Source organism: Saccostrea cucullata, unplaced genomic scaffold (genome assembly GCF_032062105.1).
Source record: "Saccostrea cucullata isolate Sc308-1 unplaced genomic scaffold, CSIRO_AGI_Scuc_v1 ctg46, whole genome shotgun sequence".
NCBI lineage: Eukaryota > Metazoa > Mollusca > Bivalvia > Ostreida > Ostreidae > Saccostrea > Saccostrea cuccullata.
Window position 1 is genome coordinate 186901 of NW_026935190.1, and position 14211 is coordinate 201111.

At 30.4% G+C, this 14211-nt stretch overlaps 1 protein-coding gene across 1 annotated transcript; it reads right to left on the reverse strand.

The window, feature by feature from the left end:
• Positions 1 to 2843: 2843 nt before the first annotated feature.
• Positions 2844 to 11631, reverse strand: LOC134242153 (angiotensin-converting enzyme-like). Its single transcript, XM_062724197.1, has 15 exons — positions 11375 to 11631; positions 10876 to 11040; positions 9780 to 9864; positions 9449 to 9592; positions 7053 to 7244; positions 6697 to 6794; positions 6344 to 6513; positions 6046 to 6170; positions 5823 to 5921; positions 5129 to 5273; positions 4900 to 4998; positions 4587 to 4709; positions 3522 to 3746; positions 3146 to 3208; positions 2844 to 2976 (listed from the first exon to the last, which is right to left on the reverse strand). The coding sequence occupies exons 1-14, from the start codon at positions 11570 to 11572 to the stop codon at positions 3160 to 3162; spliced, it is 1917 nt and encodes a 638-aa protein (XP_062580181.1). The 5' UTR covers positions 11573 to 11631; the 3' UTR covers positions 2844 to 2976; positions 3146 to 3159.
• Between the last annotated feature and the right edge of the window lie 2580 nt (positions 11632 to 14211).

The following is a 14211-nucleotide window of genomic DNA, read 5'->3' on the forward strand; positions in this document are numbered from 1 at the left end:
TATATTGTAGAGTCAGGATGCTTAATACCCAGCAGGCACACAACATTGAATAAACTTTGAATCAACGTTTCTATGTTGATTCAACATTGATTTTATGTTAGATTTTGAAAATTTGTATCAACGTTGAAGTCTTAACATTGAATCAACATTGACAATCAACGTTGATTATATGTTGAAAAACAGTTGATTCAGCATTTATTCAATTATTTATTTTGGAAAGGGGGGGGGTGTCATATAGTAATAATATACTTACTTAAAATTTCAAATGTTTTATTGCATGGTTGCTAAGATGCCTTCGTAATTGTTGAAGGGAAAGCGACCCTCTGATAAGACAGATAACTTTCGCAGTACAAAATAGTAATACTACTCACAGTTTTCATAATCAGTTTCCTGAGACCTCTGAGTAGTTAATTTGACGAGATCAAACATGGGATGGAAACATTACTTTCTATTTCTTTTGCAAATTTCTTTGTAATTTTTTTATTATATATAACAATAAAACATTTAAATCCAACATCAAATGACTTATAAATTGAATAAGTTGTATCTTTTTAAGCACCATTTTAAAAATGGTTTAATATTTCAAGTACTTAATACAGTATTTTAATTAGAATGACTTTTTTTCACATGAAGAAATATTTAGAAGAAAGATAACTCCTCATCACAGATATATTTTTTTCTTACAACCACATACAACATTGTGATTTTCTGACTTAGGAAACATCGCTCCATGATGTTTTCTAGCATGATTTAAATACATGTAGGTATGATAGTAAGTATTATTTTCATATGCACCTCATATACTATATTTAATGTTGTGGCAATAAATCGTTACTCTTTCTATTCTCTGTGTTCAATTTCTTCATTTCAAGATCTGCACATAAAAATCATTTCTGAAAAAAAATAAGCAGCGCTTTATACTTCAAACTATTTTCCATGTGGCTCTAATGTTATTGTTGCTTATGATCAATATTATAAATTAAAACTGTCTAAGGTGAAATTTATAGCAGAGGGTCGGGACCCCTTAAATGAAAACATACGGTATATTACTATATGAAAAAAAGAAGATATATTGTAAACAGTAAGTGCTTAATTTCCTATCAATAGTTAATTGTGTTACAATAATTTTCACCAAAATACATTTTATAAATTAATCATGTTACAAAACCCGAGCATTTACAAACGTTTTTTATTTTCACATGTGGTCATGAAATAGTCCAGAACATGAAACCATTCCAAGGTATGATGCAAATCTTATACGGTACAACTTTTGAAGCACCAGATATGCATTTCGACAAATTATGTCTCTTCAATGATACTAGTACTCTGACATGCCGAAATGATTTCTTTAAAGAGTATTTTTTTAAAAATAAATCCTGGTGTTGAGTCCTGAAGGTTGTGTTATGCTGTCTTTTTGAATATTTTCCGGATGTCCAACTGCGTATGCTCTTAATTCGTACTTTGGCAAATTCGTACTGAATTCATATTTATCATTGAATGTGTTAAATTCCTATATTTACCATCCTTGTTAGTTATAATAGTTAGTAATGATATGCGGTAGTGCGACTTTGTCAAGTCCGACCTCGTTATGGTCCGACAGTGTTATAGTCCGACACTATCATAGTCCAAATTATCTATCAGCGAAAAACAGGATTGGCCCGCTCAGCGAAGATCCGACGTTGAATCAATGTTGGTAATTCAACTCAATTTGAATTCAATATTGATTCAACGTTAAATTTTCAACGTTGAAAAGTCAACGTTGAATCAATATTGTATCTAGATTTATCAACGTCTAAACCCAACTTCAACTAATATTCAATGTTCAAACAACGTTGTGTGCCTGCTGGGTATATAATGGACACTTGATATGTTAATATTCACAATTTTAAACTTTAAAAAATCCAGAAAAGTTGAGCAGTTGACTTTATTATTATTATTACTAAGATTACAATAAAAGCAATCCTTTATTTTTTAGACCAAAATACGGTCATTTTCAGTGCAACTTCGGTACACCTTACGGCAAATTTTTTTATATGTACTTTAATGTTTTAATAAAATAAAAGTTTTAATTTCGATATATGAACCTAATACAAATAATATTTATTTACTGAGATTCGATAAAACATATCAGACAAACACTTTCTGGTACATTTTATAATAATTTAATTCTGGTTGTAACGCTGTATTTGATTGGATAAAAAATTTACTTTATATCGTATAAAATGGGTTGCCTACGTCACAATGATTTGCTTCAAAAACGTATCAATCCGCCTGACGTTACATTCAAATTTTGTACAAACCGAAGTCATTTTGTTAGCACAATCATCTTTTTTTCTTACATCAAATGAATGAAAATTAAATTATAAGCAATGAATTTAATAGCTACCCATTTTATACGGTATAAACTGGGTTGGAACAGTTTACGCTTTTTTATAAACCGCTTCGCGGTTTATAAAGCGTAAACTGCCCCAACCCAGTTTATACTGTATAAAATGGGTAACTATTAAATTCATTCCTTGACTTTTTTAAATTTTAAATTAAATATCGAATCTCATAAAAAAAATTACATACACTAAAAAACCATATTCCTTATATTTCATTATACATTGAGCCTTGCATTAAGTATTAACTTTAAATTTATTAATTAGTTAAGTCTGTTAAATATTTGATTTATTTCAAATATTTATGTAATAGTAATAGTAGTAGTAGTCAATGAATTTAATTTTAAAGAATTTCACCCAATTCATGAAAAAACCATCAAAGATACCGATACATGTATATTCAATGTTTTACCATTTAACTTTTCAGTCAATAATTGCTGACCTTGAATAGAAAAAAAAAACTAAAGTAACAAACCAATTTAATAAAACAAATGGAAACGTTAATACAAAATAAATATAAAAAACTGATGTTAAATGATATGACACGATGCCTTGCCCTTTTTCTTCACTATATACAGATTAGTCCTTCAGTGACCTGTGTTCAAAGAGTAGGAAGATCATTAATATACCCTTTAACTAAATTAATTTTAAAAATATAATTAAAACATGTATGTTTAATGAATTTTATACATTTTTAAACTCTTTTCTATGAACCAGAACTATTTATGATACTTTTTATACAGGTAATGGCCTATTTTATTTACCTGAACAGCTTTAGTCATCTTATTCGATTCTTTTGTAGTGGAGGGATCAAGTGAAAATAGCGTCTACAATGAAAAAAAAGATCATTAAAAGCACTTGGGTTATTTTACATGAAATGGCTAAAAAGGTGTTTTTAAATAAACTACAGAACGGATTTTTAAACATATTTCGTCAATAAATTTCAAACAGTTTTTTGCCTGGTTTCTCATATGTGTATCAACTTTTAGATATTCTTACCACTATGCCAAAGGTAAGAAACACTGTTTCAGTTCATAATACTCGTATTTCAAGTTTTTCATGAACACTTAATTATTCTAACTTGTGTCCATTTCAAATGAAGTTCCCAATATAATGTGTTCAAATCCAATCAATACTTACATGTACTTGTCCGGGTGATCTAGCGGAGTTGATGTCTGAGATGTGGGTGTAATGGAGGGACAGGACCTCGCCCAGCCTATATTCTCCTCCTTATTTTGCTCCCTCAGCCACATCACAAGAGGACTGAAGTATTTCATCAATGGTTTGACACTCATTCGTCTCTGTCCTGTCACAACACGCATCACATTCTGCCATGGTTTAGATGATCCCATGCCGAGGGCTTTTCTTCAGACAGATAAACAGACAGATAATGATACAGCATAAATCATTGAATGATATAAATGAAATAAAAGGTTAATGAAATTCTGTTAAGGTAAGTATCAAACAATTAAAGTTTATATCCTTTATAACCCATTTTCGCCAAATATCATTTTTCCTTGGATATCTAGGTCTATCGATCATGACCTTATTCTATGCCTCATGTGTTGATAACCTTCTGTTAAGAAACAAGGACTACTCTATATTTCATAAACCAGTGTTTCCTTTTACATTCTTATTTTCAGCAATTGCTGCCTTAATCAGTTCTTCATCGTACTCTTCAAATAACTAAATAAAATTAATGTTATACCCATCTAAAAACAAAGTAATCTTTTGATTCCTTTTTTACTATTGAAAACGCATATGATTTCAATTTAATATTGAAAATATGTTTATTTCATTTCTCTCCAAAGATGAAAGGATTTTAAAAGTTGCGCTACCAAGCCTGAAAACCTTAGATTAAGATTTTTTAAATTTTGCATAAGATAATTCAAACTTACAATGCGTATATATGAGACCAAAATTAAAAAAAAATTTTTGGTTGTCCTCAATTTGCCTAAAAATGGCCCAATTCATAACTTTTTTAACCTTCAAGAAGCAAGTTTTTTTATCCAGTCAGGAAAATAGATTTTGATAATTTAACATTAAATTTAAAATTTCTTTTTAAAACCTTCCCACCGACTTAATTTTATCATCATAAGTCGGGAGAATGCAAGCAAACATTATTTTGAAGTTGATCTGAACATGTTGAAATATTTCAAAAAATCTCAAAATCCTGCAATGAGCTATATGACTTTAAATTATTACTTCAGAATATGCCCAGCTGTTCTACTTCCATACAGGTTACACCTATGTAAGGGTCCTTTATGGTCCGCTACTTTACACAGTGCCTCATGCCATTGAAACTGTATTATCACACTAATGAAATGCCTGCAAAAATTACACATTATACATTTGTATTAAGATAATAATGATACCGTGTTTTGCTAATTCATGTCTTTTTCAGACTGAATATTCTATAATAAGTAGTTCCAAAAGCAGTTGCGAGGAGGCTTTTAAGATTTTTTCCCAAAATCCTCAAGCTTTTCAATGTGGTATAAAATATATAAGTATAACATACTTAATGAAGGGTTGATTGGTGGCAACATGATGCACAGCACCAGGATCAAAATCTTCCTTTGTTCGTTTAACTGGCGGGGAAATTCCCTGATAACGGCATCTGAGAACAAAACATTCAACACTCTTAATCAAATCTGATCATAAATCCTGTGCATAGGGAATTCTTGTTCTTCCTTGAAATGAAATACATTTCTTACAATTTTAATTGATATGATAATACATCGTAGTACCTGAAGTCCCACCATTTCTTGTTGTATTCCGAGGGAGGTAATTGTTCCCTGAATACACTCCATCGCCAATATTCGATTGCATATGCATAGGGTAAAAGCGCTACTTTTTCTAACGCCAATTTCATCAGATAGTTTATATCTCTTTCTGCAAAAAACGTCGTTGCATTTCATCTTGAGTTAAACACTGAACTGTCGTTGATCGAGTTGATAATAAAAAACAATAGAATATGGAGAAAATGAAGAGTATTCAAGCTCAAAGTCCATTATAAAAATACAGGTATGGAACAAAGCAAATACGGGCCTCCAAAAACATCAGAGGTTGGATTAGTAGCCATGGAGGAGTAAGCATCCCCTGTGGACCCCGCCATGGACTCCGTATATATTTCCTATTTAGTAAGAATATTTAAGTGTTATGTTTTACATACTTATTGTTAGTCCATTATTTATACTTTGAATTGACGACGGATTTTTCCGTTATTTTCCGATCATGACGAGAGCACACGGCGGATGTGACCGATCTGCTGGGGATGCTCACTCTTCCATGGCACCTGATCCCACTTCTGATGTTTTTGAGGTCCGTGTTTACTCTGTTCTTATTTTGTATTGTTTTATGGACTTTTGATCTTGAATACTGTTCTTTATCATCAGATATTTCACATAAATCAAGAATTTTCTTAGAATTGAATTCAGTTACCTGGATCTTCTATAACTGTTTCAGTAAAACCAATTTTGTGAAGGTGCTCTGGTGTGTTCACAGACAAAGCTGCCAGCCCAGCAACTCCGTCATGGAACGCTTTATTTGAAAAAATAAAAGCCAAAACATATAATCATTAGTGTCCAGTGATGGTGGATATCAAATGACTAGTCAAAATTAGAGAAACCAATAGACAATGATGGCATTCGTAAGAAATACTTACCAGGATTAGCGCCATTCCTGAATATGGTATCCTGAAGTTTGTAACTTTGGTAATAGACAATATGGCCGACCTCATGATGTGCCATAATTAGGTTCTCCTCGTCTACCCTGGTACAAGCCTTTATTCTTTCAGTGACAAACAAAATCAAAAGGATAATAATCAGTTTACATGTATCCTCTGTACGTAGACTTCTTTTGGCGGCCCATTATCTGAATGTTGATTTTGACCGCCTGTTATGAATCAAGGTTTAGTTGATAATTTATATGCCTATTTTAATTAGAATTTATCAACAACACACCTAAAATCTTTACCATCACCGAAGTCCCACGATGAAGGATTACAAAATACGTGTTTGTCTGTTGGTTTGACAAACATTGAATTCTCCCAGAATTCATCATCCATTGGTTCAAAACCTAGTGAGGTATAAAAGTCCTCTGCGATCCGATACAATAGGGTAATATTAAACTGCTGTTCAAAAACAAGAGCAAGTTTTAAATATTCATCAGATGTTTTATTGAAACCATAGATCGGATACATATGTTTGCTTACACTTTAAATGCATATAATTTTAACCTGCATTAATACATTAATGTTGTTGAAAATTGAATTTCATTTTTCGTTTGCTTTTCAAAAAAAATAAAATTCCCTTACCCCTTTCTGCATTTTCTTTGTTATATCCACCCTGCTTATATTTGGAAAGGGCTCTATAAGTTGGTAAATCGTTTCCAGTTTGCCACTGTCAAGAGAACCTGATAAATGAAATCACAAACATGAAGTACGACTAGTTAATTTCATCAATTAGTTATCAAAGGTAATTCATCGCTTCTCATCTCCATAATTCTTTAAATTTCTTGATTTGAAAAATAATCAAATAATTTTTTCATATTTTTGGTTAAAATAGCTGTTAAAATAGCTGTTTACTGTAACATATTTGGGCTCATCAGTGGTATTTGCCAAAGTAATCATTTGAGATTGCTTAAAAAATCTTCACAAGAAGCAACACGCACCTAGTAAATGAGCTGGGATATGACCAGACAGTGGAAATATATCCTTCTCATATTGCCTAAGTAGCTGCTTACGTATGTAAGCATGGAGTTCCAGATACAATGGTTCCAGCTCTTTAAACAAACGTGCAATGTCGTTCTCGAAGTATTCCATTTCGTAAAAGGATGCCCACCATTCTCCAACGTCGTCGTAGCCTTGAATGAAATCCACTAGGTTGATGATATATGTACAATGTGAATTATTTAAGTAGCATTCATATGTTTGAGCATTTCACACAATTCTTATCTAAAATACAAAACAAAATACTTAAAAGACCTATTCATGAATTTTCTTATTATTCTCAAGATAAATAACACATACACTTTTTATTTCTTCCAAAGAACTATATGCGGTATACTGCATATCTTTGCCCCCACAAAAGTCAAATTTGAAAAATTTGAAATGTGCTGAATTTTATAAATTGTATGAGAAATATAAATTAATAACATATCATATTATAGTTTCAAAGTAGTTTATTGACAATTTTTGTTTTATGACGTCACAAACTAGTTCGATTATATATTTTTTATAAAGAAGACAAAATGGACAAAATTTCAGCAATTTTAGCCTTAAAATTTATAGAGCGCAAGTTTGCTCAGGAACGATATTTACATATTTCATGGATATTATCATTCTACACATATTATCAAAATATTGAGCCTGATCAGATCTGCGCTCGGTGACTTTTACTCAAAATATCGACGTAAAATATACATTTTTCTGTACATATCATAGAAATTTTAAATTTAAGTCATTTTCGTGACGTCATTTCAAACATATGACGTCATTGCTAATGAAAATTTTCAGTGTTTCGAAGTCAGCATATATTTCCCTGTTTAAGAACATAATTAAATATTTCTCCGTCAAAGTTTGATTTGGGGGGGGGGGGGAACAAATATTGGTTTTTATCGAATAAAGTTCTTTCAAATATTTTTGATTGAATAAGTATCTCTTTCCCGAAAAAAGTAAAATATATGTTTAGTTAGAGTGAAACACATCTATGTTTGGCAAAACCAGATAATTTGGTGAAAATTGAATAATTCTATAACATTGTTGAATAGTTTTAAAAATATTGGATGTTAGATAACTTGAAAGCCTTAGGGACCATTTTCAGGAGTCCGATATAACATTTTACACATAAGAATTTCCGGATTAGAATTTTATTGAAAGATATATTTAAAAAATATCAAGGTAACTGTTACGAATGAGAAATTTTAAAAACTTGCTTGTGGTATAATCTTTAATACATGAAAATATATCTACCTACAAAAAAACTATTATATAAATCTGATGAACTATTGAATACTCTCTTATAAAAATTTGGTATTCGATAAATTAAGCTTTAACATTTAATAATTTTGCTGCCAATTTTGTGCTTTAATTTGGCTTTAATTTTATAAAAGAGAACACCTTATGATATTTAAACAACGGAGAAGAATTATTAATTCCTTCTTTACCAGTGACGTTTATAAAATATTCATGGATGGAATGGTAAGAAAATTAATGTTAAAAACAAATTATTTCACTAATTAACCTCTTACGTAACTTCTACAAGTAACTCAAGATAAAAAGATTATTATTAATGCAAATGTTTGCCATTGAAATATGAAGTCATTATTTCAGAAATATGAACCTGTCTGCTGTGGAGCATTTTAAAATATCTTTCCTAAGGACAGATGATACAAACAATTTTTTTCTTTGGAAGAGACTTAATATCATATCAGAAGTTTAGAAAAGTGGCTAATTCTTAGAATTTTTTCTTCTAAGAACTGGAAAATGAAATAGACTTGGAAAATATTAGTAATATTTCAATATAATTTCAATATAATTTCAATATAATTACAAATATGGACGAAACACACTCAGTAAAGGTTTACAGACGAAAACAAATTTGAGAATATGTTACCTTGGTGCAAAAAGTGTAATTTAAACTTTAGAAAAATATACCAAGCCAGGTGAATTTTATGAGTAAATACAAAATGACAAAAAATCAGCAATAAAACATAGGCTGATTTTTACCATTTTGCTTTTCTTAATAAAATTCATCCGGCTTGGTATATTTTTCTAAACTTTATATTACACTTTTAGCACCAAGGTAACATATTCTGAAATTTGTTTTAACCTGTAAACCTTTACTGAGTGTTAGTTATCTATATATATATTTTTTATTGAAATGTTAGTAATATTTTCCAAGTCTATTTCATTTTCCAGTTCTTAGGAGAAAAAATGCTATAAATTATCCACTTTTCTAATCTTGTGACATGATATTAAATCTATTCGAAAGAAAAAATTTGCTTGTATCATCTGTCCTTAAGAGTCCATGGTTAGTTTAAATATGCCATGAAATTATTTACCTTACCTTTATATTTTACAGCTTTGTTCATTAACTTGGTGAGTTTTATGAAATCGTCTTTAACACTCCTTCCCGCCATGTGGTGCCAGCCCTCCCATACTGCCAGGAGTTCATCATGTGATCTACTTTTGGACATGATTTTCTCCAGTCCTGTTGATTGTCAGTTATATGAAAAAAAAATGCAAAACCAACTATCAAACATGCCATACCAACTATCATATTGCTCCATATATGTTAAGATAATAAGTATACATCCATTTTTCTAAAAATAACAACATGAAAATGGTGAAGATAACGGAGAAGTGATCGATATAAAAAAAAAATTATGATCTCATACCTGCACGGTAGAGACAGTGTTCCCGGGGCAGACAGTAGATAGCATTACTTTGTAAGTTTCTAATCTCTGTTTTTGTCCTTGTTATCTAAAAAGGAAAACAATCAAAAAATACCTGTTCAAATCTTTTTTGACCGTCCGATTATTAAAAAAAAACTCTTTTAACCAATTAAAAAGCTAGCAATCAAATTATAACCTGTGAACAATTTTATTTTTTAATTTACATTTATTTTTAAACATGTATCTTTGTTTCACTACCCCAGCTCCTTTTCCTCCCCACCCCAAACTTGAAAATATTCAATGACCTTTAAATATAACCAGCCATTTCGAGAAGCATTATCACAGAAATTAAGTAAATATTTGTAGTCTTGACCATAGCTCTGTATTGAAAAAGGCCTTACTGAAAGCATATGATAGGAATCTAACCAAAATCTTCAACTTGAAATATAGGCATAGAATAAAAAATTGATGTCACAATGGTATCAAAAATCTCGTTTAATGTCAAAATTCAACATATGCCTGAGTCGTTACAATGACCTATTTGAAAAAACAACCTGTCATCAATTGAAACGTCGACAGCCATTTTTATTTTAAAAATGCTTAGCCATTTACATATGTTTGATACTGATTTGTTAAGGATTTTACATTTCATCCAATCAAGTTAATGAGCTTATGGCGAGTGTGACCGTTTCATAGATAATGCTTACATCTCAGTGGAACTTAAGTCAATCTTTCATGTTTCAAGGTGTTCGTGTTATACTTAAAAATTGTAAATCATTTTAAATTTTGTTTTCAACTTCGGGCAGTTTTACAAAACAGCATTTTGTTTTTCTCTTTTGCCTTTTAGAATTCTTGGTACATAGTAAAGTAATTAATTGCAAGTTACTGTGTTTTTATGCATCTAAAACATTAGACATAGAGTTATCATTATAACCGACATGAATGCGAAATTAGGAGCTACAGAATCATTTATTTAATGTTTTATCTTATACAAATGCTTAAGATATTTTGTTGATCTTCTGATTTTTTAGATTTTTTTTCCTTCTAGATATTACTGAAACATCGATTTTTATAACCTCATTTTTAAAGATTGTAATACCTTATCTAAAAGTGTTGAATCGTTGATTGTATATAACCCAGCTCTCTCTATAACTTTGATGAACTGTCGTTTCATAGTTGTGTTCGTGAAGTTTTTGTATGCAAACATTCCTGCATATTCAGCCGCCTCTTTGTCAAATTTAAATAATTGCACGGATTTTTCGTTCTGAAATTAAAAAAAGAAGAAAAGTATCAATTATTAAGAGATTGAATTCTTTTGCATTATAGGATTTAGAATACAGGTATTAATTTTTTTCCGAATCGCAAAAGCAGTATGAACTAAAAAAACAATTCGAAGAATAATTATAATAAATAAATCACCAAAGCACAAAAAATGACAACTTTTATAGTTCACAAAAGAGACATAAATGAAAAGAAGGAAGGGTATTTGCTTTTTGGAAACTTTCATCGAAATATAAAGATAATTTGTGTTTTCGGCTTTTATTTTATTCATAATTTTCACTAATTTGCAACCTACCTACTGTTTTCATTGTACTCACCATGTCTTTTTTATTGGGTTCATTAACATTCGTCACATATTCCCAAACAGATTTGTAGAATATGTTCCAAAGCATTCCAAAGGATTGGTCATGATCAATCAAAAACTTTAACGCCAATGTTTCGTTTTTAATATTTGCTGAATCTGTCGATGTAGTTCGAAAAATCAGAAGAAATTGAATACTGAGAGCTAATAGCATGGTTTCAGTGGTATTCACTGTGCATTAAATGTCGAAAATTTTATAATGGATAGCATATCCTTGAAGCCTCTGTTAGGCTGTCAGTTGACAACCAAGTTACAAGACAAACAGCTTTCTGGATGGTAACTGTCAGCAGCTATTATTACTCTCTCTTTCATTTAGGAGGTAAATTTATAGTATTCATTAAAATTCTGACATGATGATGCAAGTCAAATGTAAAGTTATATATTATATCATCTTACCTTTGTCCTGCTTCAGTACTGATAGGATTGTGTAAGGAGGCAGATAATTATTATTTTATTACAGTATGATCACATCCAAGTTATATACTGTGAAGTTTAAATCAATTTAAACCTGAAATATCTCAAAGATAAAAAATGAACATATTTAATAGTTGATATGAAGTCATTATTTAAAGACCTTTGTGGATGAAAGATCATTAAGGTAAGTACTGCTCAAAGTATCAGGCATTAGTGTGAAAAGTCGTTATATTATTAAAGAAAAATCAAACTAAGACAAAATTGAATGGTCTTTAAATGTACATTTTTTTCATTATAGCATATGCACTTTATGTTTTACAGCCTAAATTCACACTTTCAAAAGAAATGCAAGAAGGGAATTTTTTAACTGATGCAAAAGCATTCCAGTATACAGTTTTGGTAAGGATAAAAGAACATAAGTATGTTCCTTTCCACTGAAGAAAAAACTGGAATAATCATAAGGGACAAAACAATTTAAAAATCGATATCGTTTATGTTTCATTTGCAAGAAAATCCCAAACGTTTAAATTTATTGTTATGATGTTTTATTGTGTCTTTCTGCTTAAAAAAACCCTTCCCATTAATTTAATTTTGGCCAAAAATTAAAACTTGTTTTGCAAGACATCTGTTACTCGAAGTGCATAATACTTTAATTTATGGCAATAAAAACCTACTTGATAATTTTCAAGGTCTCATAGAAATTCTGTTCCTCCTCAAATATGTAGTAAGATAAATGAAATTCGTTGTGAACTGCATGGCGAAAAGATATGAGCCAGTGTTTTAGAATATAGCCTTATGTACTACTGTAAATCACTTTTATTCTCGAGAACTTTATTTTCGCGTGATTACGCGAGTCTGTCTGCTCGCGAAAATTTATTCTCACGTATATTTGTATTATTAATGTTTATATACAACAGAAACCACAGCTCGCGAAAATTTTGTCTCGTTTATAAATACCAAATAGCTAAGTCGCAAAAATAAGGGGTCGCGAAAATATATTGATCTACGAGGAACTCAAGCGTATTTTCTTTCAAGCATTAATTCCAGAGTATTTTGTTTAGAATCAGGGTCAAGTTGAGTTATTTTCTTGATGACCAATCACAAGATAATCAATGTGAATGTAAAATTGAAAATCACAGCATGCGTTTAATTTCTCTCATATCTGATAAGAGTTTTTTAAAATAAATTCTGCTTCATGATGGGTTGGTCGATTGATACAGTGATGAAAGAAGTAAATAATTTAAAGGTAGGAAAATAGTTCTTCAATTTTTTTTTCATTTTGTAGTTGAATAATAATGTTCATGAGAATGGCTGTCATAAGTATCCAAATACTTTTGATATCGTATTTCAGGTTCATTTCGTTTTAAAGCAATGTCACTGTAGAAACATATAAAACGTAAAGAAAAACAATATTCGATAGCTTTTTAGCATATTCAGACATTTATAAAATGAAGTTACAAATCAGGATTGAGCAAAGAACCCAGCGATAAATATCATTAGAATTGTTTAACTTACAAGACATTGGAGTTGTCGTACATTACGTTTTCCATCTTTTCAAGTCATTTTAAGTCATTTGATAATAAGCATACATGCATTCATAAAATCTTTCATAATTAAAGTTATGAGAAGCAATCATATTATCAAAAATATTAAAGATTTCGGTTGATATCAATGAAATGACATGTTGCCAATTGTGATATAAATGTTGTAAAAAGTGTAATGACTTTAAAATGTACATTTTGCAAGTTATGTGCTCGATCCAATGAACTTTTCAGCAAGTAAAAGCTATCATTAATTCAAATGCCTCCCTACGTTTTTATCTTACCATCTTTACACACTGAATTGTCTTTGGATTTTCCATTTTGTCGATTAGGACAAGGAGCATTCGGTAAGTGTGACCGGTCGACAGGGGATGTTTACCTCTCAAAGGCAACTGATTCCACTTCTGATGTTTGAGAGATCCATGTTTGCTTGCTTCTGATTATTAATGTTTGAATGGACTTTTGAGCTTGAAAACTATTTGATTTCTTCATATTTCATTGTATAGCTAATTTGAAAAAATCGCGTTTAGTTTTACAGATGAGACAGAAAAAAAGTAGAAAAAGGTAGAACATTATCGTTATCAATTTCATTGTAAAATATTTTTAGAAAGAGCAAAAAAAAAAAGATCAAAATTTAATTGAACTACTAGTATTCATTTTCTTTTTCCTTGAGTATTTTAAACCATTGTGAAGAAAAAACAACAACAAAAACATGCATTTTGGTTTAGTATATGTATTGTATATTTTATGCGAAGAGTACAGGTCATTGACATGCTCTCGAGATTATGCCATTGAATGTTTCAGGAAAGCAGTCATCAAATAGTGGTGGGAGCATTAA